General features: G+C 51.1%; 2 protein-coding genes across 15 annotated transcripts in view; one reads left to right on the top strand and one right to left on the bottom strand.

Annotated features, from left to right (window-relative positions):
• The first annotated feature begins 942 nt into the window (after positions 1-942).
• AMBP (alpha-1-microglobulin/bikunin precursor) lies at positions 943-14,567 on the top strand. Its single transcript, XM_089912647.1, has 10 exons — positions 943-1,101; positions 2,298-2,440; positions 4,002-4,078; positions 4,993-5,109; positions 5,588-5,689; positions 6,460-6,506; positions 11,959-12,040; positions 13,152-13,319; positions 13,646-13,869; positions 14,487-14,567. Exons 1-10 carry the CDS (start codon positions 985-987, stop codon positions 14,565-14,567), a joined length of 1,158 nt encoding a protein of 385 aa, XP_089768773.1. The 5' UTR covers positions 943-984.
• Positions 14,568-19,026: 4,459 nt separating this feature from the next.
• The window catches only part of ZNF618 (zinc finger protein 618), a 183,517-nt gene continuing 176,125 nt past the window's right edge, over positions 19,027-26,418 (bottom strand). For all 14 annotated transcript variants that reach the window (XM_089913654.1, XM_022578968.3, XM_089913646.1 and 11 more), the window contains one exon: positions 19,027-26,166. In XM_089913654.1, coding sequence (XP_089769780.1) covers positions 24,650-26,166 — 1,517 coding nt within the window. In that variant the 3' untranslated portion in view covers positions 19,027-24,649. The remainder of the gene's footprint in view (positions 26,167-26,418) is intronic.

The raw sequence follows: 26,418 nt of genomic DNA, 5'->3' as shown, positions 1-26,418 counted from the left end.
ACAAGCGTAACTCCATCAATCCTCGTGACAATGTTCTGAACCAGGAACTACTATTATCCCCATTTACAGATGAGGGCACGGAGGCACTGAGAGGGAAAGCCACTCCCCAAGGCCACACAGCCAGTGAGTGGCACAGAAAGCAGTCTGGCTCCCGAGTCCACGCTCTCAGCCACCACCAGATGCTGCCTCTCCCAGCAATGCTGCTTCCCAGCTGGGAGACCCTAGGCAAGTCACTTTACCTCTTGGAGACTCAAATGCCCTACCTATAAAGGGGAATAATAGCACCTACTTGATGAGGTTGCTGTGGGGATGACCAATTCCGTGGCCGGTGTAAAGTGCTGGTAGACAGCTGGCACATAGCAGGTGCTCAGGGAATGGAAGCTGTGAGCATCATCACCATCATTTCTACTATTATTTGTTAGGGCTGTGGGAAGCCACGGGTCAGAGAAGGAACTCTGGGGACAGGACGCCCGAGCTCTCGTCTTGGCTCTGCCACAGACCTCCCTATTGTCTCTGCTAAGTCACTACCTCTCCCCGGGCCCCAGCTTTCTCATGTGAGAAATGGGCCAGTCGGGCTTGTCCTCCTGGCTTACAGGTGGAACGACTCAGTGGGAAGGGCCAGGGGCTGCCCGTCTCTTCATCCCACCTGGGACAGGTGAGGAGTTTCTGGGGAAGCCTTCGTGGGGCCTGAACCTAGCGCCAGGCTGCACCAGGACCGGGTTGCATTTGGCCAGCAGCTCCTCTGAAGCAGCCACCCTGGCCCCTCGGGACCCTGACCCCGGCCTGGGCACTACAAGGGATCGATTGGCCCTGGCCTTGGGGCCCTGATTGGTCCCAGCTGAACAGAGCAAACAGCAAGGTCATCTACAGCCACAGGCCCGTTCCCCAGCCCCAGTCCATAGCTGCCTCGTGCAGGGAGGTGGTGGCTCTTCTGTCCCCAGACGGAGCCCGTGAGTGACACCCCAGGCGGAGGAGCCCGGAGCCATGCAGAGTCTTGGGGCCCTGCTCTTGCAGCTGACCGCCTGCCTGGCGGTGAGTGCCAGCCCTGTGACGACGTTGCCCGACGACATCCAAGTGCAGGAGAACTTCGACCTGTCTAGGGTAAGGCTGGCCTCTCTGGCAGCGATGGCAGGGTGTCCGAGCGGCTGGGCCTTGCTGCGGGGGAGGGGCAAGTCCTAGGCCCCGGGCTCTCAGTCTCCGCATCTGGAACTCCACGCGTGGGTCCCTCAGGGCCCTTGCTGCTGCCCAGACTCTCAGGGATCTGCTGAAGCTACAATTCTGCATGCACCGTTCTGTGGGCCTCCAGGCTGACATTCTGAGTCAAAGGTCCTCACGTCTGAACCTGCCCTCTCGGGTTCCCAGGGGAACCCATGCTCTGATTAGAACCCACCCAGAAAAGGCTCGGTGCCGACTGCTGCCCTGCAGCCCCCAGCAGCACCGAGGTTTTTGTGACCCTCCACCCCGCAGCCCTTCAACCTTCAAGTCCTCACCTCCCTCGTAGCATCTCTGTTAGCCCGTCCTGGGCCCTCCGCCCTACGTGTGGGATTATGGGGAGATGAGAAGCACGACAGAGGTCAGGCTGGTGGGATTAAGAGGCCCAGGCAGGGCGCTGTGTGTGGGGAGTCTTCCCTCCGGCCCCAGCTCTGCCCGAAGCGCTGGGTGACCTTGAACGGGGCCTGCCCCTCTACCACCATCCTGGGTTCCGTCAGACCCTTGTAGCCGTGCTGGCCTGAGGACTTTGCTTATGTTCAGGGATGAGGAAGGCTGTGGAGGAGAGGCGTGAGGAGAGGGCCTCTGGTCGTCAGGGACGGCGAAGAGTCTGCGGGGACCTGAGGGCCCTTTCAGGAGAAAGAGGCGGCAGGCTTGCCCTGGGTCAGACGTAGCTTAGGGAAAGGAGATATTTTCTAACACGGAGGTATGGGCTGTGTGCAAGGTGGTGAGCACCCTGTCCCCGGAGGAGTAGAAGACAGGACTCCTGCTTTGGGGAGCGATAGTTGATGATGACCTTAGGGCTTGGAGATTTGGACCCCGTCCAGGTGAGCAGCCCAGATCCCGCATCTCAGCAGAGTCAGGCCCTCTGCCAGCGAAGTGGGGCCACCCTGCACATCTCCTTCCTAAGTTGGCCGCGATGCCTGGAGTTCCTCCATCAGGGCTCCATCCTCCCTGGAAGCCTCCAATTACCTTTAAGACAAGGATGATCACTTAGGAGGAGAAGTCACTGAGAGGAGGGAGGGGGACAGATATCCTCCAAATCTTCCTCGAGGTCCAGATCCTCAGAGCTTGTGGCTGCCTCCTAGATCTACGGGAAATGGTTCCATGTGGCCGTGGGTTCCACCTGCCCGTGGCTGAAGAGGTTCAAGGACAAGATGACCGTGAGCTCGCTGGTGCTGGGAGAGGGAGCAACGGACAGGGAGATCAGCATAACTAATACTCACTGGCGGTGAGTGGGGACCCACCTCCACCCCACCCCCTGCCCTGGCTTCAGTCACCACCCCATCCTAGAAAGTGACAGGTCTCCACTTCCAGCCAGGGCTCGGCCCTGAACTCCAGACCTCTCTGCCGCCCTCCACCAGGGCAGCCCTTTCTAGTTGTCCCACCTCTACCTCAAGGGCAACGCCCCCAACACTGTGCCTGCTTTCCAACCTGCTCTTTCTCCTTGGGTGCCCTTAGCTCAGTAAGGGCACTTCTCCCCCGCCCCCATCTTGGAAAGCTGGGTGGGAGGCGGCTGTCCTAGACTCCTCTTTCCACTGCCACGGCCATTCGATCCATCATCAAGCCCTGTCCCTGCCCTTCCTAAATCCCTCCAGTCTGTTCACTTGTCTCCTCTTCACCGCCACCACCCTGGACCAAGCCACCTCCCTTTCTTTCCTGGTTGTCTACAGTAGCCTCTCTACACTTCTCCCCACCTCTAATCGCCAACTTTCCATCCAATCCTTTCGTCACCCAGCAACCAGAAAGACCTTTCAAAAACTCAAATCTGCTTTCCAGGGCTCCCTATTGCCCTTGGGAATAAAATTCAACTCTTCAACGTGGCCTTTCAGCACCCCCTGCCCCCGACCCTAAAGCACTCACTGTTCCCTGCCCCACTCTCTGCCATGTACTCTGTGACCCACCCAAGTGGACCTTCTTTCAGTCCCTGGAACCCTCCATCCTCTGGACCTTTGCATTGGATGTTTCTTCTATCCGAAAACCTCTCCCCACCTCCCTGCGCTAATTCCTATGGATCCTTCAGGACTCAGGTTCTTTGTCACTTCCTCCAGGAAGTCCTCCCTGACTCCCCCCAACCCAGGTTGAGGTTACATGCCTTCTTCTGTGTTCTCGGAGCACCTCGGGCTCCACCCCGCCCCTTGTGGCAATTCTCACACTGACTGCATGTGCCCCTGGCCTGCCCACCCACCTCACTCAATTATAAGCTCCATGAGGGGACAGGGTCTGTCCTGCCCTCCTCTGTATCCCCAGCATGTAGCACAGTGCCTGGCACATAGATGCTGCTCATTAAATATTAATAAGATAAATAATAATCATAGTAACAATAATACCTAATAAGTGCATAGTGTTTACTCTAAGCTTTTTGCTTATAATATCTCAGTTGATCCTCACAACCACCATGTGAGGTAGAAGCTATCATTATCCCCATTTCTCAGATGAGGAAAATGAGAGAGACAAAAAGTAATACATGAATTAATGTGTTAATTCATCATTCTGACTTCATGGTGCCTAAGTATGATGTGCAGATTTGCTTAAGGAAGTTGATTTTTAGTGCTGGGTTTACGAAGAGGTTAGCATGGATTAGTTCCTTTTTTTCTCTGTCCCTCTGTTCCCTCATGTGAAATTTGTGTCTCCCAGGGCTGGTGTGAGAATTAAACCAGATATTTGGAAATGTTACTTTCCAAATTTTTTTTTTAAAAAAAAGGCATTTAGAAGGACCCTGCAGGAGAATGGGGTGTCAGGTCCATGGTCTCTGCCAGAAGTTACCTTCCTTTTGGTTTGCTCATTTCCAGGAAAGGTGTCTGTGAGGCGATCTCTGGGGCTTATGAGAAAACAGGCACTGACGGAAAGTTCCTCTATCACAAACCCAGTAAGTTGAGTCAAAGGAGACATCTACAGTTTCCTCCTTTGCTAAAAGATACCTGATGTCTTAAGCTCTCTTTCCTTCTGCCTCAGGCTTCTCTGCCCCTACAACCTTTCCTCCCACTTTTCTGCAGTCATCTAGCCTCCCTCCAAATTTCCCCCTCCTTCTCCTTCTCTCTCTCCTTCTTTCTTTTTCTCTCTCTGTCCCTCCCCCCGCCCCTGCCCTGCCATGCACGTGCTCATCCAGAATTTGAGTGATGGTGCTGAATGCTAAGGATAACATCAAGATTTCATCAGTCCTCGTGTTAGGCATTTGCAGTCAGCTGATAAAAACGTGCTAGGCATCTACCATATACAGTGTGTGTGGTGCCAAGCGCTAGAGGGACTTGGGCGTGAGTTTAATCACTGACCCAGCAGATGTTTACTGAATTTGCTCTGTGCATCAATCATGCCAGGGGTTGGATGTTTGGGGTTGGATAAATAAATGAGAGAATTAAAAAATGGTAAGTGAATGTAAGTATGGTGGTAGATTAGTGGGGTAGTCAATCAATCATTTAATAGATAAATTGATGGATTAATGAGTGGAGGAAAGAAGGAAGGAGAGAGGGAGGGAAGGGAGGAAGGAAAGAAGGAAAGAAAGAAAGAGAAAGAAAGAAAAAGAAAGAAAGAAAAAGAAGGAAAAAGAAAATGGATGAATTTATGGATTGATATATGATGAAGATGGGTGGATGGAATGATGGTGGTTGAATTAATGATGAATACATGGAGGAGATGGATGGATGGAGAGGGAGAGAGTGAAGACGGATAATAAATATATGGAAGGGATGGATGAATAGATGATGTGTGGGTGAATAGGTGAAGGATCTCAGGCTAGAAGCCTTCTGACCACTGATTTTTTGTCTTCCTGAATCTTCCATGCAGAATGGAACATCACTATGGAGTCCTATGTGGTCCACACCAACTATGACGAGTATGCCATTTTTCTGACCAAGAAATTCACCCGCCGCCATGGACCCACCATTACTGCCAAGCTCTATGGTAAAGGCCTGGAACATGATACACTCGTTGGAGCTGGGGTTGGGAGGAGACCCGGGATTTAGGGAAATGGAGTGGGGAAGAGCAGGGAGTTTTGCTTTTTCCTTCTGACAAAACTCCAGTTAAGGGAAAGGTGAAAACATTTACTCTCCCTAGAGGAGGTAGAGCTCAGTCTTCCATTTGAGGCAGAATCCTCTTCTTTTGATCTTGAAAATTCCAGAGAATTCCAGAGCCTTCGGGTCCTTAACAGAACCAGTGGAAAGAGAGCTGTGTGGGGAGTTGGGAGACCCAGATGGGGAGCCTGGAAGGGACACCTCATCCTCTTCTGGAGCTGAGGTTTCCATCAGGGTATCGAAGAGATGGAATTGGGCCAACAGTTTTCAAACTTCCCCGAAATGAAACTCCCTGGGCAAAATAACCTCAGGCCCTGACGGCCCAGGTACCTGTGGTTCTAGGAGTCTCCCCTGCTTCCTACTTGTAGGACGGGAGCCACAGCTTCGGGAAACCCTGCTGGAGCAGTTCAGGGAAGTTGCCCTGGGTGTGGGCATCCCTGAGGACGCCATCTTCACGATGCCCGACAGAGGTAAGTGACACCTCCACCCCACCTCCCATTTCTGATACCCGTCTTATCCTTCACGACCCCCAGAGCACATCTTCCCAGTCCCTGGGTCTTTCCCATAACCCTCTGAGATAAGCTGAGCTACGATCCCCCTCCCCTCTTTATAGAACAGGCAGCTCGGGCCTCTGGATTTGCTCCAAGTCGCACAGAGCATACCTGGCGAAGCTGAGAGTAGACCCAATTCAGCGTTCCCTCTGCTGCCACCTGTCTAAGTTTGGTTATAGCCAGAATCCATGGCTACCTCTTGGGAGGCAATAGAGTGTTGGGGTTAGGAGCCTGGGCTCTGGAGTTAGAGCACCAAGGTTCAGATTGAGCTGGGTGGCTTCTGGCTGGTCACCCTTCCAGAGCCTCATTTCCTCATCTGTAAAATGGGGATAATAATGCCTCCTTTAGAAGTTGCTGTGAGGAGTCAATGAAATAAAGCCACTAAATACAATAGCGCCACACTTGGTGTCTAGTAAGTGCTCAATAGATATCAGCCGTGAAATGCTGGTTGGGGGTGGAGACGATGCAGTTTGTGACGGTGGTGCAGCCACCAGTCTATCACTTTTCCAACAAATGACCTGCAGCAAGCCATGGGGGTGGAGCCATCCATGAAGTGGGCTAATGCACGAGACAGGTCCCAGCGCACGTCCCGCCTGACACGTAGTCATTAGCTCTGTGGAAGAAACAAAGCCTGTCTGGGTCTGGGATGTCTGGGTCTCATTCCCCCTCTCTCCTGTCCTCTGCCCAAGGTGAGTGTGTCCCTGGGGAGCAGGAACCAGCGCCCACTCCATTCTCGGTGAGTACCTCTGCCCCCCACCCCATCCTCACCCTGCCCACTTAGGCCCTGCTGTGCTGGTAGGTGGGGTCGTTGAGAGAAGGCAGTGATGGGCATGTTCTGCCATTGGGCTAACTGCTGCCCCATCTGGATCTCACTTTCCTCATCTGTGAAATGGGGTAATTACCTTTACCTTCCAGGTGTTAGAATCCAGTGACATGTTAGAAAAGGTCTTAGCATAGTGCCTAAAAGCAGTGACATACTCAATAATGAGATAATGATACTCGATACGCAATAAATGTAAATAAAGTCAATTGATCCCCCAAAAACGCAAATCCGAGAGCAAAGCCACTTCTCAAACCAGTGGCTCTCCTGTGCTGACTGATTTGCGGGGCTTCCTTCTTCTGTTTTATTTTCCTGCCTTTTGCCATATTAAGTCTTCATTCTTTCTTTCTCTGATTATTTGGAAATTATATATCCTAATTTAGTGTATATATTTATATATGTGTATGTGTATATAAGTACATATATACATGTAATATTTATTTTAGAAACATATTCTTGAAAATTTGAAAAACTACAAGAAAGCAAAAAAAAAAAAAAGACAATAATGTCCTTATTCCTACATAGAATTAACACTGTTAACATATTATTTGTTTGCTTACATATTTTTTAGAAAAAATTACCATTGTTATTATAAAACTAACATACGATCAATATAAAGAATCAAAAAAGTGCAGTATAAAGGTATAAAAAATAAGTTTTAAAAAATTCCACCACCCAACACCTACCAGCAGTCACATTACTCTGGTAATTTGACCTGCATACACCTGGAGAGGGGCAGATAGAAGGAAGGTTGGATAGATAGAGGAACAGATTTAAATATGCTATTATTAAATGGAATTACATTACAGATGCTATTTCTAAATTTTAAAAGGCATTCCTTGTAGTTTTACTCGAATTTAAAAGGGCCCTGGGGAATTCCCTGGTGGTCTAGTGGTTAGGACTCCACACTTCCACTGCAGGGGACCCGGGTTCGATCCCTGGTCAGGGAACTAAGATTCCGCAAGCCGTGCGGAATGACAGGGGAAAAAAAGCCCTGAAGTTTGAAGGTTTTAAAAAAAAACTTCAAATAAATATTTATTATCCACGAGAGATTTACTCCTTAAAGAATGCTCTAGATAAAGTCAAGGTTATGAACTAATATTTAAGAGGCTGGCATCGCTATGTATACTTTTAGAGAGTATCTGCTGTCTGCAAGATTTGGGAGACAGACATCCTCACTCCCAAACTTGGTTCCATCTTCTCTTCCCTTTTGCTTTTATGTTGTCCAGACTGATACCATCCCCATTCTGCTCTGTCATCACGATTCCCAGACATCTAGTAATAGTTCTATATTTTAATGGAGTCTACATTCACCCTTAGTGAATATAACACAGCTTCTCCATTCCTGAGTTATTCTTTCTATTAATCTCTTAGTGCCATTTTTTTTTTTTACCAAGTGCTGTTTTCAAGGAAGGTTCATGGGTGTTTTAATCCCAGAATTCTTCCCTGTTTGAGAATGTCTGCCCATTTCCTTCATCCTTGACGGGTATTTCGCTTGAGTGTCAAATTCTAAGGTCATGTTTTCTCTCCCTCAGAAGAAGCTTTGTGTGCACTGCTCCATTGTTCTTCCACACTGATGACCGCGGCAGGGAAGCCTGAGGCCAGCCTGATATTTCTTCTCCTTGGAAGCAATTTGTTTCTTCTGCTCAGATGCCTGGACAGACTTTCTCCTTGATAAGAAGTCAACATCTTAACAAGGACATGTCTTGGGGTTGAGAGTCTATATCAAAACTTCCTGGAATACACCATGCTCTTTCCATCCACAGATGACATTTCTACTGTATTTCAGGAAACTCTCTCTCATGATATGGAATTCATCTTCTAATCACTTTGTTGAGTTTTGCCATCTGGCGAACACTTGTCCTCTCATCCTGGAGCATCTTTATCCTCCATCATGTACTAGCTTTTCTCAAATTGCTTTTATTTGCATCCACTGGGACTGTCTCTTCTATGACAATCTTCTATTTAGCAACATCTATTCTTTCTGCTCCTCACTATTCCTAATTTATTCACGAGCCCTGAACCGATGTTGTTTTGCTTCTCAATTTGTTTATTTAGGCCTGGGTTCTCTCTTCGTCTTATTCTGTCAGCGTTTACCATTTCATCTTTGAATCTTGTCTTAATACGTGCATGTTCTTATTATGTAATTCCATAACTTGAGGCCAAAGAGGGCTTTCCTTCTGCTTCTTGAGTTATGTTTTCTTCTAGGTTGGGTTCCCTACATCAACATACATGGACGGAAGAGACAAAGGGAAGACTGGGCAGAGGCAGAAGGAGAGCTGCAGGGCAGTCACAACAATGGCTCAACCAACCCTATAGGGAGCTCTGGAACCAGGACCACCCTTGGGAGTTGTCCCATGATGGGGCCAAGGGACGGAGCCTTAATACCCTATGTTGATCAGTCTGGGAAGGGAGCATGATCTTGAATGAGAGGGCTCCCTTAGCTGAGGTAGTCTCCAACAGGGGCTGACAGGGGGTAGCTGGGAATATAAATCCATTGCTGATGGGAGGACTTGGCAGTTCATGGCCATGTCCACCACTGGACGCTTGGGCTCTTCCTCTAGTTCAGGCTACTTATTCATTCATTTCTGAAGTGGGTCTGCATAGTTTCTGTATCACTTCTTTTTATCTGACTCCTGCTTAGTCCGTTTTAGATAGACTTTCTGTTTATTCTGATATGGTGGCGTGGAGGTTTCATTTATTCCTTGGCTCTCTTCCTGCAAATATAAGCTTAGTCCCCTCCCACTCGAATTTAGAGTAAGGTCTGGGTTTTTTGTGTTCCATCCACTTTTCTGAAGTCCAGAGTTGGTTGGAATACACTCGCTTTGCATTCTCTTTGGAAGGACTGATAAATATCCTATGGGGATTCATTCCACCTAGTCGGGGCTGGCAGCAAGGTACATCTGCCCCCAGTGACACCCCCTGGAGCATTAGACTGTGTAGCACCAGAACCTTCACTTAGAAAGAGTCAGGCTCTAGTCTATTTTCCTCTTTTTTTCCCCAGAAGTCATTTTCACTACTCCTCTATCAGAAGAGGAAAAAGATAGGGTTCCCCACAATTTTCTTCTCTCAGGACTTGGGAGTATTAGGGAGAGTTATCAGAAATTTGATGACTTGCCAGGACTGGGAGTTGGAGGGCAGGTCAGGAGCTGAACCTTGCTTACCTTCCTGTTCAGCTCCAGATTATTGGATCGAGAGCTTTAGTTTTTCCTTTAAATTGTGCCCCTTTCCTCATTTCAGTGGTGTTGATCAATACTTGGGGGCTGGGATTTCTGAATTCATTTTTTGCTGATGGCTCGGTATTGGAGAGGGTAATTTTGAGGGAAATTTCTATCTGCCATCTTAATCCAGATCTCAGCTGAGTCTGTGCTTCTTCATCCATGTCAAGAATGAAACAATAGGGCTTCCCTGGTGGCGCAGTGGTTGAGAGTCCACCTGCCGATGCAGGGGACACAGGTTCGTGCCCCGGTCCGGGAAGATCCCACGTGCCGCGGAGCGGCTGGGCCCGTGAGCCATGGCCTCTGAACCTGCGTGTCCGGAGCCTGTGCTCCGCAACGGGAGAGGCCACAACAGTGAGAGGCCCGCGTACCACAAAAAAAAAAAAAAAAAAAGAATGAAACAATAACTGATGACTTCCCTTGGAAAAGAGAGAAAGGCAGCTTACTTTTTATTTCTTCCTTCCAGGCTTCCCACATCCTCATTTTTGTGGATATAATCTGAGATTGATGTTTATATTTTCCACCTTTTGTTTTGAGAATTACTTTTAACATTTACATTAAGTTGAATGATGATTTTAACAACAATTTAACCTCAACTCTCTATTTTACTGGCTTTCTAGTTTACCATCATTTCTTTTCTACCACATCATGCATCTTCTTGTATTTAGGTTCCCTTCTCAAGTGTTGGGAATATTTCTGTAAGTAATTTTTTTCTGGAAAGGTACATGGTGGAGAACTACAGGATCTTTGCATGTCTGGGAATATCTTTCTGTGTTTATATCACATGATCAACAGCCTGGTTGAGTGGAGAATCCCTGGGTTACAACCTTTACCCTCTTACAACCTTCAGATATTGCTCTGCCGCTTCTGTTATTAAATGCTCTCGTTTACTCTGAGGGCCACTACCAGGCTCTTTATCCTTTGTCTCTAGGAAATGTCGAGATAGGACTCTTCATTAATTTTCTCTCTTTCCCTTTGAGCCCTTATCATTGGACAACTCAAGTCTCTCTTCAACTTGGAAAACTTTTCTTCTATTATTTCTATATTGTTTGCCTCTCCTTCTAGAATTCCTGTTCTGTGAGTTTATTTCTCATAATCTTTAAACTGCAGTTTATTATCCCTACTGTGTGGTTAAATTTAACAAAAGCCTTCTCACCTCCAGTAACTTCCTACTTCTCCCATATTATTCACCTGCATAACTGCGGGCTCCTGCTAACGTTGATGCAATGCCATCTCGAATTCCACTGATGGTTTTAGTTTTCTTCTGTTTCTTACCTACACCCTGTGTTTAGTGGAGATATTTCTCCAGCTCGGTGTGATTCTTCTGAGCAGTTGCATTGTTTAATTCGTTCCATGATTTTTCTCTTTTCCTTCATCCTCACCAAGGAAGACCTATGTGCAACCAGCTTGAGATGGGTTCTGGTAGACAGTGGGAGTCCCTGATCACAGCTTCAGATGCACCTTCAAAGGAGAAGGGAAAAGTTGAAGGTTACTACAGTTTTACCTTTTCAGATTCCAGGTCTCACCTGTGGGCAGGAAGACTGCCTGATGGCCGGCAGTGTCCCTGCTCATCCTTCTGTAATTGTCCCGGGACTGTGCCTCAGTGGACTCTACCCCCAGAGATCCTTTTGACAGCTTTGGCAGCCTGCCCTGCTCTGCAGTCCCCACCCCCACCCCCACCCCCAAAATCTAGGAGTATTAGGGTCAATCTCGGGGTCCCTTCTTACTCTCCACATGACTTTTCCGTTGTAAGCAGTTAACGATGGTCTGGTCAGCCTTTCCTGCAAGTCACTCCCACTCCCTTGTGTAGAAATGCCTTTTAGTTTCTAGTATGGGAATGCTGCTCTTCTCTGGTTCCCAACTCTGGGTTAGGTTTCTTTTCCATTATTATATTCCTCTGGGCATTTCAGCTGGAAGCTGGATATGTAGGTATTGTTCTGATTTGTCATTTCAGACCAGAAATCTATCTTGTGATGCCTATTCTGGAATTCAGGTTGAAGTTTTGGGGAAAACAGGCCATTAACCTATCTAGTAGTGTTTCTGTCTACACCCTGATCCCCAAAGCAAATGGTTTGTTTATATATTCCAGGGGTATAGGGGAGCAGCAGTGGCTAGATCCCTGCAACAGCTTCTTCTCTTTCTTCCCCCAGAGAGCCCGGCGGGCTGTTCTGCCCCAGGAAGAGGAAGGATCAGGGGCTGGACAACTAGTAACTGATTTCGGCAAGAAAGAAGGTAATGATCATCCCCCTTTTTTTAATCCCCTTCTGCCACACTCCAGAGAGGAAGGGTCCACAGTTGGCTCACCCCAGCTGCCCTCATCACCGTGAAGTCTTTCTTATTTTTTCTGCTAGAATCAAGGATTGAGCCTAGAAAGGGCAAATCCAGTACTCTGCCCTGTGCCAGCGGTTATGGGGGGAGAGAGAGGAGTGTAAGGCATGGTCCCTGAGCTTAGCAAGTCTCAGCTCCACGATGAGAAGCGAGTTCTTGGCTTGTCTGTATCGCTGTGTGGCCTCCTAGCCGTGGCTTTCTCATCTGTACAATGGGATAACAGCCTGCTGAGCTGACCTTCAGGGCTCCTGTGGGAGCACATGGGCAAGAACCTGAGAATGCTTTTTGTGATTGATAAAATGATCACTCTCCAAATCTCTCAGCAAACACTGAACCCTGACCCTGCTCCACCCCAGACTCTGTGCTGGGCATTGGGGTCATGGAGACGAACCACCCACATCTTTTTGGACCTTCTGGTCTAGTAGAGGAGGCAGTCAAGGAAGAAAGTGAGGGACCCGAAAGGGAGGGTCAGCTAAAAGGCTGGGGGAGTTCAGAAAATGGAGGACGAGGTGATCAAGGAGGACTTCCTGGATGAAGGGGAATTCATGCTGTGTCCAGATATGGTTTTAGGAAGGAAGGCATTCTAGCATTCTAGGGGCAGGAATCGCGAGAGCAAAGGCACGGGGGTGGGATATAAGGCAGAGGTCAGGCTGGCTGGCATGGGTGCTGGTGAATGTATCATCAACTACTATCCTTACCGAGTCTTTGGGCAGACAAGACCAACACAGGGGATGTTGGGTCTCTGGGTCGTTGGTAACTCCCCACGTTATGGAATGGAATGAGCATGGGTTTTTGGAATCCAGCAAATATGGCTTTGAATTTCAGCTCTATGTAACTCTGGGCAAGTCACTTTACCTCTCAGGGAGTCAATTTCCTTACCTTTAAAATGAATTGAGAATCGTTCCTCTTAATGCAGAGATGAAAACTAAATGAGATGACACCTGTTAAAGTATCCAGCCCGGTGACAGGTACACAGTCAGCATTCAGTGAGCACTGCTGTTCTGCCCCTCTCCAGATTCCTGCCAGCTGGGCTACTCACAAGGTCCTTGCCTGGGGATGATTCAGAGGTATTTCTATAATGGCTCATCCATGGCCTGCGAGACCTTCCACTATGGTGGCTGCATGGGGAATGGCAACAACTTTGTCTCGGAGAAGGAGTGTCTGCAGACCTGCCGGACAGTGGGTGAGTGTGGCCCCACCTCTCCACCTCCCCCTGCGCCCCCCAACCCTGTCCTCCAGACAGACCACCTGCCCATTGAACAGGTAGCTAAGAGAGGATGCTCCAGTGGTGGAATTCCAGGGCAAGTTTCCTGAAGTCATAGGAATTGCACACTTGGGTATGGGTGACCCTCGGCACGTATGTCTTCTTGTGGTCCCATTTCTCAATCTATAAAAAGGGGTCTAGGTGTTGTGGATGAGCAGGGTCCCTGGCTCAGGCCCTTTGATGGGTGTCTTAGGTCAGCGATCCTAAGGACTTCCAATGCTCTGCACCTCCCTCCCACTCCACAGAGGCCTGCAATCTCCCCATAGTCTCTGGCCCCTGCCGAGGCTCCACCCGGCTCTGGGCATTTGATGCTGTCAAGGGGAAGTGCGTCCTCTTCATCTACGGGGGCTGCAAGGGCAACAGCAACCAGTTCTACTCAGAGAAGGAGTGCAAGGAGTACTGTGGCATCCCTGGTGAAGGTAGGAGGCCCGACAATGCCAGGCTGGGCCTGGGGGATATCGGGGTCCAGGTGGGGGAGCCCTGGTAGGAGGTGAGGGTCTGGAAAGCTGAGTTCTGTACTCTGTACCAGGTGACCAGCCCATCCACTCTCTGGACCTCAGTTTCCCACCTGTAAAATGGGGCCAAGCCTGAGGCCTTACCCCAGCTGGGATGGGGCATCTGGGCCCAGGCAGAGGGAAGGCAGGACAGGCTGAGTGGGGCAGAACTGGGCTCCAATCCCGGCATTGCCACATTTGGGCTGGCCACACTGAGTGTCAATTTGAGCCTCAGTTTTCTCTTTTGTAAAATGGGACGAAGTACCTACTTCACAGAGCCTCGCACGGTCCACATCCATCTAGCGGCAGCCGTTACTAATAACGGTGGTGATGCTATAATGATAACAGGAATAGCATTCCAGGGAACAGCAGCCGTTAAAAGATTTCTGTGCCTTATCTCCCCACTGGGAAAATGGTACCTAAGGTAAATCAGGAGGCAAAAAATCAGATCATTCCGTGGAACGCACTCTGGAGATAATCGAGTCACTCCGCAAGCAGAAGTTTCTGGCCTCAGGCTCAGGCTTAAGCTCAGCCCAAGCTGCCGTCCCTCCTCTATGAGGCATCCCCATCCCCTGACCGTCCCCACCCACAGACCCCTGGACGACCCCACACCTACTCCCCGAGCCTCTCTGTGTCCACAGGGGAGGAGGAGTTGCTGCGCTTCTCCAGCTGAGCAGCCCACAGGCCAGAGGTCCACAGGCCACAGGGAGCGCGAGGGCCAGCGTCCGCCCCAGGGTCCCGCGGCAGGTTCCAATAAAAAGCAAATTGTAGACTCCTGAAATTCCATGTCCTGATGATTCATCACGAAGTATAATGAGATGGGGGGAGGGGAGGGGGAGACAAGCTGGGGAGCGGGCATGAGTAACCCAGCTTTCCCCACATGTGAAAAATGTACGTGTTGGCAATGTAATAGAGCCATCTTCAGGACATGAAATTGGCTATGCAAATTATGAAACATACATCACAGTTCTGTATAAAATGGGATTGTTTTGTCTTAATAAAGCTAGAAGAGAAAAGAGGGGAAAACTCTGGGTACTTGTTTCTGGGAGGGGTTTGACAGGGCTCATCAGAGACCCAGGGTCAGAAGAAATCACCGTGCCCTAGTGTGTGCCCAACTGGGTCTGGGTAAATGCCCCACGAGCGCCTGAAAGAATTCCCCTGTCCTTGGCTGCACAGAACCGCACGCCAGCGTTTACTTTGCTCACAGCTGCATCCCCAGCAGTAGCTGCCAGGGGCTGGAAGGCCTCGGGCTGTTTCTCCACAGGGTCCTGGAGATCCCATCTCCTGGGATCCTTGCTCTGGCCCTTTGCCCCGGAAGGAGAATGGTCACCGCCCTTTGCACTGTGCCCAGAACAACCAGCTGGCCCTGGACCGGAGCTGGAAGCCCTGGGTCTGGCCCGGCTTCTGCTCCCTGGAGGAAGAGAGCAGGTAGGCTGTCCAGGGTGGCTCAGGCACCAACTTGGCCCAAGCGCACAACTCCAGGAGCCTCCAGCTCACACACACCAGATTTACAAACATCGGACTTATAAACACCTCTTTTGGGCTCCATCCACCCAGAGTCCTGACAGCTGCCGCTGCAAGAGTCCAAACCCCAGCTTCCTGGGTTCTGAGGTGGAATGCTGTGTTGAGGGGACGAACCCAGAAGCAAGGATTTGGGTGGAGAGCGCTTTGCAGCCGCCTTGGTCAGACCACATAGAGATTCCCCGCCTTACGCACCCCGGAAGTCCCAACCTTGGGGCTTCCAGGTTTCAATAGAGAGGACAGTCCTGAGGGACAGCGTTTGTGGGCCTGGCTGGGAGTCACTGGGCAGAAGTGGGCAGGAGCGGGGACACAGGGAGAAGTGACAGGCTCTCCAGCTTGGAACTAACAAATGTCATCACGTCCTGCGTCCATACCTTGCCCCCTCCATGCATGATTCACACACTGGGGCTGCCACCTATGGCAGTTGGAAGGTGCCATGCTGAAGAAAGATATTTTGAAGTGACCTGAAGGACAAATGCCTAAACCGGACAGTGCAAGCCACAGGTGGGCTGGCCAGCCTCAGCTCAGCTGGTGGATGGGAGTTTGGCTCCTAAGGTATTTTACAGTTCTGAGTTCACCATTAAAAAATGCACCTCCCGGATTTCCCTGGTGGTGCAGTGGTTGAGAATCCGCCTGCCAATGCAGGGGACGCGGGTTCGATCCCTGGTCCAGGAAGATCCCACATGCCGCGGAGCAACTAAGCCCGTGCGCCACAACTACTAAAGCCCGCGTGCCCTAGGGCCCGCGCGCCGCAACTACGGAAGCCTGGGTGCTTACAGCCCGTGCTCTGCAACAAGAGAAGCCACCACAATGAGAAGCCCGCGCACCACAACAAAGAGTAGCCTCTGCTCGCCGCAACTAGAGAAAGCCCGGGCACAGCAACGAAGACCCAAGGCAGCCAAAAAAAAAAAAAAAAAAAAAAAAATGGACCTCCCATATAAAACTCTAGGTTTCTCAATTCTCTTGAAAAATAAGTTCTGGCAGCCTTGGGCCTGCATCCTGCACCCGAGACACCCCTTTAGATGGGGCCTCCCCTCTGGGTCACCAGCCCTGCCTGCCACCCTCCCTGGTCCTGAAGGCTTTTATCTCCATGACAGTTACTAAAACTTTCCCTACAAAATCCCTTGGATCTTGTCTTACCCCTCAGGGGTGGGATGGGGTTGAAGCACATCTGTGACCTCCAGTCAGGAGTCCACTCATCCCAGAAGGGACCAGAATCATTGTCAGCCGAGCGGCTACCCTGATGACTCATCTGATTCTTAAACAGTCTCACCTCCAATTCTCTCTTAAAGATACTGGTCATGCTCATCTCTGTCACAAAATACGCGTGGCTACTTAATAAACAAACATGCTTTTTTTTAAAAGTTTTATTTTAAAATCCAGAGGCTGGCCCTTCAGTCGTATGGAGGCTCTGGCCACGCCCTGACCTCATTGGATCCCGACGTTCCCAGCTAGCGGGGGAGTCTTCCCGCTCCAGCAGGACTCTAGACTTTTGTTTTAGAGCCAATAGAAACTCCTTGATTAAACTTCAACCGCTGGCTGAGGAATGTCCACACGGTACACTGAACAGCAGGAAACTCCCACTGAAGGGGGGTTCTGAGGGCAGGGCTGATGCCCCGGGGAGGCTGGCCCACACTCGGCCAATTCGTGCCGTCATCCTTGCGATTTGATGGAATTTGTTTGGCTCATCAAGCAGCATGTCCTCTCTGAGGAGAGCACCCGTTTCTGGTTGAGGACAGGGATGAAGCCGGACGTGGTTTTACCTTTGAACAGCTGTTCAGGCAGCAGCAGGCCTGCTTTAGGGGAAGCTGTCACCCTCCCTGCCCACTCTGGCCACAGCTGTCTTCTGGTGGCGTCTTCTCTCCACGACTTGCCTTCAGTTCGACTCTCCAAGCCAAGCGTTGATGTGCGTGTCTGGAGTGTGAGGCTCGGGTCGAGGCCAGCAGAGGGGCAAGTCCACCCGGCTGGGCCCCCGCAGCCCACCGTGGAGGGCACTGGCTAGAGTCACGGATGCCACTGGCAAAGCCACAGACGCTCTCCCCGGAACAGACAATACACAACGCTTCAAACTTCACACACACGACCACTGGGCAAGACGAACTTGGACGTGTGCTTTACTTAGGAGACGGGTGTGCTGACTCCAGGCAGGTGGGGGAGGAAGGCCACACCGTCTTGAAGGGAGTGGGAGAGCTGTCTGGCTCGGAGGATGGCAGCAGGTCGGTGGCCAGCAAATGGGGAGGAAGCATCAGAGAAGGGGACACCGTGGGAAAGCCACGCAGAGCTTCAGAAGGACAGAGGAAGAAGGGCACCCGAGCTACCTGGTCTGGCTGCCCGGCGGGCCCACCAGTCGCTTGGTTCACACCCACTGCAGGCGTCTGAGCTTTGCCTGAACCTCTCCTGGGATGGAGAGAGCCTCTCCTCCCAAGGCAGGCTTTCCACTCTGACCTGTGCTGGGGACAGTGTGTCCAGACACTGGGCTGAAATGTGTCTCCACAGCTCCCACTAATTCTTAACTTTCTGAGTCACAGATGCCATCAGGAATTTGGCACAATCTACGGGCACTCTTCCCCAGAAAATGGATGGTTTACACAACACACATCACATAAATGATGGTGGCCAAGGCGAACTTGGATGTGTCCCTTGGGCACTGGGCCTGTAGGACTCGGACCAAATCCATCCTTCCTCCGCTGGGACAGTGTTTCACAACAAGGCCCACGGAGACCACGTCTTCTTGTGGCCGTGTCCCTCCCTTATCAGATACCACCAAGCTGGGTCTGGTGCCTGCCTGAGGTCAGCAGGGAGCTCCGAGGAGCTAACCCCAACCTCACGTAGTATCCCCTCGGGATGGACTCCAGCTCTGTCACCCCCAGGTGACATCTCTGCCTCTGTCCATCTCTACTCACCAGTGCCCTGCTCCTACCTGGATGACATGGCCCAATGCCAACCCAAGAAATAACACCACGCACTGCCATCTTCCTAAAGGTTGTTTTATTGTAAAACCATAAATACAACACTGACATGAAATCATTTAAGCAACTGATCCTCTCTAACCATTAAAAGGATGTCTTTTTACCTTGGCATCAACCAACCAGGAAATAATGTTGCAAGAATTCGGGGGGTAGGGGGTGCTGATTTCTGGGTGGGGGCTTTTGGTGATTTAAGGAACCAAGTGGAACCTTCCTCTTCTCCCTGGGAATGTCCCACTTTTGGACAAGAACAGACAGGTAAAAACAGCAACATTTAAACAGCTCAGTTTTAAATTTTATTACTTTGTAAAAATCTTTTTTTTTTTTTTTTTTCCTGTTCCTTTCCTCCATTTGACATCAGTAAAAGTTTTAAACACCAGAAAACTGATTTGGCCGTAAATGGAGAAACGGTACCAAAACGAAATGAAACCAAAACTCCAAAGGACAAACAGAAAAGCCTAAATAAACCCTCAAGTTTGGTCTCGGGGGTTTACATATCACAAGAACCGTCACCTCAACCCCCATGCAATGTGACTCCTTGGAGAGCTGCTGGGTCCACACCAACAACACAGGAGACCGCAAACAACGTCTTTTGTTAATTAACACAGCAAGGGTGACACTAGGTAACTTTTTTTTTAAATACAGTACATGGTACACAGGGTCCCAAGATAACCCTGCATAAACCCCTTGTGGAGACTTGAGCCAAAGCACTGGCTGTTTATAAAAATATTGTGTTGCTACAAAAGTATAAATTAATGCTACCGGTATTAAGAAATATTAAACACATAAAACTTATAAGGATTAAGAAAAATATTCATTAATACCTGTAGAAAACTCTGGCCTAAAAAAGATATTTTTTTTGTGTTTGTTTTTTTGTAAATTTTTTTTTTTTGTATTTTTTTAAGATGACTTGAGTTTCTTGCACTCGAAGAGAGAGACACAGTCAGCTGTGCCTATGGTATTGCCTAGAACGTCTTAACTACTGAGAAAGGATGAGGGTGCACACGCATGGGTACTGAGTGGGGCCTGGGAGGGAGGGGCACCAAGGCTTTCTCAAGATTTACCTGATGTGAAAGAATCACCGACACAAAGTTACGGGGAAAAGAAAAAGGAAGGATCATCAGAAAACAACTGAAAATAATTTATGCTTTTTAAAAAATACCTCTGCTTCAGGTGGTTGTACAAAATGATTTCCTGATGCTCGGCATCTGAATGGCCCTGGACGCACTGCCCGGCGGGTCTGGGAGCCTCCAGCCCCGCAGGTCCCTCTGTCTCCAGCCCCGTGCCAGTCCACGAGCTTGCTCACCGCTTTGGGACCCGACCACCCTGGCTGGGTGGGAGGGAAGGGTCCCAGGCAGGGACCGGCTGGCACCTGGGTTGTGGGAAGAGCCCCCCTTTCCGGCTGGCCTCAGACCCCATGGTCTCTTGCCAAGCTGGACTTCAGGAAGCGCCACAGGGATCCCAGGCCCCTGAGGTTGCGGACCAGGCTGGGCTGTGCCCCTTTAAAAGGAACTTTGGTTTGAAGAGTCAAGGTGCCCAGTGGGACGCATGGGTGGGGAGGGCCCCTATGGGTCCCGATGCTGACACCCAGCTGCAAACTTAGCAAATCCTTCTCTGTACAGCAGTTGAACCTTTAAAGCAACGCCCGTGGTGGTGGAGGGGCATGAATATTAACAAACAGCAACCCGATGCCCTTCACCCTCATCAAAGCAGGAGCAGGTGCCTCTCCGCACGGAAACTACAGGGCCCCTCCAGGGAACGGCGGGGCTCCGCTGACCACGATCCTTAAACGCAAAGGACAGAGGAAGAAATACAACAACAAAATCCTCCAGAAAACCCTGAAAAGGGGAAACCCGGTGGGAAACAGAAAAGGGAAAACACTGTATCATTGGTTCACCATAACTGGCCTAGCAAACATTAGCCACAGTGAAGAGGGGGCAGGCCCCTTCCCAGTTCTCCCACTGGCCCGGCTGGATACAGGGGGGCCGAGACAGGAGCCCTCCACCCACTGTCTCCAGGGGACAGCCTGCGCCTTACTTGGCCTCTGGGTTTCATCTAAACCAGCAGCCTTTCTAGAAGCCCTCCCTCAGGTACGTCCCAGGGACACAGGCGCTGTCGCTGTGCCCAAGGCAAGGGGCAGAGCTATGAACTTGCCCGGCTCAGGGGGCAGGAGGAGACTGCCGGCCGTGCTTTGGGTGCCTCCTCTTCCCGTCTCTGCAAGCACATCCATCGTCATGGCAACATCCAGGTACTGTCCCCTTCTGGGCCATGGCTCACAGGACCTCCCTTCTCCATCCGCATCCCAGGTTCATTCCAAACCTTTCTTGTGAACCTGTGGCCCCCAAGAATGCACGCTGCATCCCTGACAGCTCTTCAGGTGCCCACTTTCCAAGGAGTCTAGTCCAAGTCCAGGCGCAAGCCTAGAGGACCCCTAAAGGCAGAGGGTCTGCTTCACAGTGGAAAACACGCCTTGCAGAGTTTTTCTCTGGTGTTTCTCGAAAGTGCAGGAGAGAAAGGAGCAAACTGAAGGAGACGCTTGCCAGCCTACAGAGCTGGTGTCAAAAAAAGTCCTTCCCAGACATCTGGAGACACAGAACTTCTCAACTGTGTCATCGGACTGTCCTCTCCTCACCAGGAAACCTCAGCACCCTTTTCCCAGCCAAGAGCCAAACCCCGAACGCCAAGCATGAGGCTGTCAGGCAAGTTGGTGGCGAAGCGTCCTCGCCCGTGGACACAGGAGGTGGCTTTCTATGCCGTGAACCCCGAGATGAAGTGTGGCCAGAAAGGAGCTTTGCCCAGTGGCCCCTCTGTTTCGTTTCCTGGTTTCTAACTACCATCTGGAGGGAGGCCTGGCTGGTGGACCTGGGCACGGGGAAAAAGAACCATGTCGGCACAAGGGCATCCACTCACAGCGACTGGGATGGTACCGCTGCTCTTGGTGGAGCCGAGACCCCCCCCCAGTTACTTCAAATCTGAGGGACCACCCACGAGGCTATGGTCCTTGGCTTGGGCTTTGGTGGTGAAGCCAACTGACCTCAGATGAGGGGGAAAACCCTGCAGAGTGGAGGTGTGTTTTCTCCACCTGCCCTCTGGGGTCTGTGCATGTCAACGCAAAGGCCATTTCTATCCTGGAAATCACATGGTTCAGGCAAGTTTTGTCCAAGTCAGCAGGCAACCGCCTTGAGCTGTAAAGTCCTATAGTGGTCACAGAACTGGGAGGCAGAAGACAAAAACTTTCCGAAGGTCAATGCCAGGCTAGGGGCCGGGAGATGAACTGGAAGAGCCGACCTCAATCCTTTGGCTGAGCTAGAATTTGGATAGGGTGGATATTGCTGGAGATGAGGGGCCAGTGGCTGGGCCTGTGAGATCTTTGGGTTTTATTAAGCTGTTCACTGCAACGGGCTCTGCACTATGGGAGCTGTCTGCATGAGTAAGCAGATGGAGGGGGCACCTTGGTACAGCCTTTCCTGTTGGCAACGAGTTTCTGAAGAACCAGAGGCCGCAAGAGAGAAATGACTACCTGCCACCTTGTTCCCATATCTGGATGAGGCAGCCCCAGGAGACAGCTTTCCGAGACCTACTGGCACTCACATCACATCTGCAGAGCACGCCAAGCCCTAAGGATTGAACTGAGGTGGAAAGGACGAACAGGACAGGAGGTGACACATATGACTAGATAACTGCAATTTAGTTAAGACTTAAATTTTTCTGAAGAGAAGAACGCTGATACCAGGGCTTGGTCCTGATGGCTTTGCAAGAAAGTGAAATGCCTATTTGCTAACTGAGTGGCCCCATAATGAGGCAACACCAGCACAGCTCCGCTCTAAGAAGAGGGAGGATGGGCTCCAAGGCTTGGCTCCCACTGACCACACAGAACGGGTAGCTCCCATCCTCCACATGTGGTTCAGAGTGTCAGATCATGGACCCTTCCCCAGCAGCAAAGCAAAGCTGGAGGCCTTTTGCTGTAGGCATCTGTCACCCATCAGCAACCCTGCAGCCACCTTCTGGAATGCCCCCAAAAGTCTCATTGAAAAGTCTGCCGATGCTCCCATATACTCTAGGAAGCGACATGAGGTGACTGTCCAGTGCAGATGGAGGCTCTTCTGACGGCGTGACCCCAATTGGAAGTGCCGTGGAGTTAATACCCAGAACTTCTCCGGGAGAGGAAATGGCATGGTGGTTCCTGAGACCATGGCTTGCTGGAGTGAATGGGGAAACGGCCCACTTTGATGCCTTTCAGTGTGTCCAAGACTCGGGAGGGTTAGTTCTCACGAGGCAAAGTGAGCAGGCTTGACACTTGGGACAGTGTTCTGGTCCATGATCCTAAGCCTTGAGTTTTCAAATCAACTTTACTTCCCCAACTTTACTGCCACGGACCGGGGGGAGAGGGCCGTTGTACAGTGCTTTTTGTAGTCGAGGTATCTCACAGTTGAACAATGTTTTGTTACTAGGAAGGGATGGAGTGGACTTGGTCAACCCCCAAGATGGTAGAATGTGCCCCCCAACGATGGTAGGCATCCTCAGCCTTGGTGTGACTATCTCTATCCCACAGTCGTGGGCACTGGGGGGATATGGGACCACCAGCACTTCATTCACTGAGAGGTGGGGTGGGAGGCTGAGCACTGATCCTGACGGAACCACCTCTTTAGAGGGGAAAGGGTCACCCTGTTGGCATTTTGGCCGTGTGTGGAACCTAAACTGCTCACAGAGAAACAAAGCCTAAAAACATCTTTCACAGCATCAAGTTGAATGTGGCCTAATGCCATTTCACCCTCAAAACATCCATCATTTGGCCCACAAGGCACCGTGCTCAACTACTGTCCTAGAAGGAGGGCTGAGGCTCGCGTGGGGACCCCCCAGGGCTGTGGGCAGCGGACCCGCCGGAATCCCCGGGGTCCTGAGGAGAGGAGGCCGTGGGTCTGAGGTGTGATGGACGTGAACACGGATTAACTCAGGAGTCCCTGCTGAGCTGGAAGGGTCAGTGACGTGGCGAGCAGTGTAATGCACTCTGGGTATAGAAATCAGACATTCGCGGTATCAGACACAGCGAGGCAGGAGGGCGGTCTTCTGCTTACATTCGGGAGAACTCCTAAGCCACATGCTTCCCTATGGCTTCCACCGAACCCCACGTCTGTGAAACCTGTGACTCCAACCTCACTCCTGGTCTCCAAACAGCACAACCAAGTTCATGGTCTTGGCTGTTCGAATACAGGAAAACTGGACTGTACAGGGAAGTCTAATAAAAACCTTAGGGTACTGACTATACCACTGAGATGAGCTAGTTTACAGTGTGACTTGAGGAACAAAAAGGGCAATCAAAAAACAAACAAAAAAACCCCCTCCAAAATATAAGTTACAGACATTCAGTGCCTCCTAGCAGAGCCTAAATCAAATTTGAAAAAAAAAAGTAAAAACTGCTAAAATGTTAGGAAAAAAATTATTAAGGAGTGGAGACAGTATCTATACTTCTTTGAAAAATGTCTTTTTTTTCTATCTTATATTAAAAAGCCAAAGGTCAGCTTTATATTCTTAAAGTCTCCTTTCCTGATTTGGGGAGATAGATAGGTGTGTTTCTAAGGCGGCTGCCCCATGACACCCAAGGGTATCACAAAGGCAGCAGCTCAATGCCCTGAAGGTGAACAAGAACAAAGTCCAGTGCAGAAGCTGTCCATCTGATGCAGTCTGGAGAATCCATGGCAGGGCAGCCGGGGAGGGGTGGGGTGCAATAGGGTCAGGAAGGCTTGGGGAGGGGGATGGAGGGCAAGGGGGACCACAGAGTGAAGGACAGAGAGCGTCAAGTCACTTCAGATCTCAGCTGCCTGAACATTTTACGTCAGTTTTCTACCAATCTGCGCACCTGAAAATGGAGTCTTTTAAAGCCCCCTTACTGAGAAAAGGAGGTGAAACATCTTCCCTCTTTCCCAAACACTCAGCTTTCCTGACACGCCCAGTTTAATGCACACGCGCCCACAAGCAGGCGTGCATACATGCACCAGGGGAGTATGTGTGTGCATGCGTGTGTGACACTTCTGCGGCCACGCAGGTGAGCACAGAGCCGCCCACGCCCGCAGTGCGCACGCGTGATTGTGTACACACATGCACACACACACTGAAAAAAGCACTTAAGTTTCCAGGGGGCATTTATAATGAGGTCCACAGTGTTTAGAACTTAAATTCCTTTTTCTTTGTTTGCGACAGTGTTGTGTGGTTTTTTTTTTTCCTAACGTTCTCTTCTTTTTTCTTTGTTCTTTCTTTTCATCCGGAAGTCTTAAAGCATGTTGGATTTCAGAAACATGAGTTTGTTCATATCTTCTGGACTGAGCAGTCGCCTCCTTTTGATGAGAAGTGCTTGTTCACACATATTTACACACCCGCTCCTGGCCCCCACGGCCGGCACCGCGAGGAGCCAGAAGGCGAGCTTGGCGAGTTTTGTGTGCTTTTGGGTCACGCACGACCAGTACTGGAAGAGATCCGGGGTGGCCTGGAAGAGGGGTTCCTGCAGGTAATCGTACACTTCCTTCTTCCCGAGCCGGTCGTCCTCCTGGGCGGCGGGGTTCTCGCCGGGGGCGGAGCGGGGCTTCTTGGCGGCGGGCTCGAAGTCGGCCTCCTCGGTCCAGGACTCCTTGACCTCGTTGATGAGCTCGCACACCTTGCCGATGATCTCCTCGTGCTGGTAGGGCGGGACGGGCCGCAGCTTCTGCTGTGGGTCCAGGATCATGGCCACCTTGTGCGCCGGGTGCACCTTGAAGTTCTCCTTGAGCGCCTCCAGGAAGAGGTGGCAGAGCTTGCTGACGGTGCCCGCGTCGTTGGCCTTGGCCGTGAACAGCTTCTCCAGCCTGACGTAGGTGGGCAGCACCAGCTGCAGGGTGGGCTGGCTCTCGTTGCTCAGCTCGATGACCGCCTGCTTCACCGGCGTCAGGATGGCGGCCAGGTTGCTGAGCAGGTGCTTGTTGAGGCTCTGGATGAGGTTCATCTTCTTGGCCCGGCTGTAGAACTCGCAGATCTGCTCGTAGCGCTCATGCACCAGCAGCAGCGAGTCCGTGACCGAGTTCCAGCAGGGCGGCGGCGAGGTCTCCTCCAGCGAGCCGAAGGTCTCCTTGGCGAGCCCGGTAGAGCCCGCCAGGTCCTCGCACACGCTGAGCAGCTCGATGACCTCGTGCATGCTGCGGGCCTGCAGCGTCCGCTTGCTCAGCACGCTCTGCACCACCGAGTTCAAGGCACAGGCTGAGCAGCGAAGGCACATGCCGGCCTTGGAGAAGGCGGATGCGCCCACCCGGCAGTCTGTCACGTACACTGTCCTGATCTCCGACATCACGAACTCCGACAGTACGTTCTGCACCCAGTGGTGCACCAGGTCGCCGCTGTCGCGAACGTCCGCGCCCTTCACGCCCAGCACGTAGCTCTTGATGTGGTTGCCCTCTGCCTGGTAGGCCGTGAGGATGTAGCAGGAGTCGGGGCCGACGCTCTGCGAGTGACAGGTGACGCCGATGCCCAGGCAGGCGTTGCTGCCCAAGGCACACGTCACCTTCACCTTCACCTGGTTGTACATGCGCGGCAGGTGCTTCAGCGCCAGCGTGTTGAAGTTGCCCAGGATCTCGGTGACTGAGAAGGCCCCGTAGCGGGCGCCGCTGTCCACCAGCGTCTGGGCCAGCTTCAGGAACTCCTTCCCGCTCACCACGCTCAGCGCGCCCAAGTCGGCACACATGACCCGCAGCAGCCGCTCTGCGATGTTCTGCCGCTCCTTCTCGGGGATCGTGCTGTTAGGTGTTAAACCACTGGTCGTGGCTGGCAGGGGACACAAAGAGAGGTGTGATTAACCCTGCCAGTCAAGGCTCCTTGGTCTGGCAGTGGCCTAATACTCAAGCATCTAGTGTTAGGAATTATGAATAGATTTCATCTTGCACACAAACTGATGGTCTTGGCAGTCTTTAACATGTGACAGTCTCACAGGAATAAAGTTCTGTGATTGATTAGTAATGCCTGCCGTGAGCATGGGAATAGACTGTAGTGATACGTGTGCAAATACTTGTTGCATGT

The sequence above is a fragment of the Delphinapterus leucas genome, chromosome 6 (assembly GCF_059928025.1).
Source record: "Delphinapterus leucas isolate spDelLeu-1000000601 "Yukka" chromosome 6, BTC_Dleu_Yukka2, whole genome shotgun sequence".
Classification (NCBI taxonomy): Eukaryota; Metazoa; Chordata; class Mammalia; order Artiodactyla; family Monodontidae; genus Delphinapterus; species Delphinapterus leucas.
Note: the sequence above shows the minus strand (reverse complement) of the source record. Positions and strands in the feature narration are given on the sequence as shown.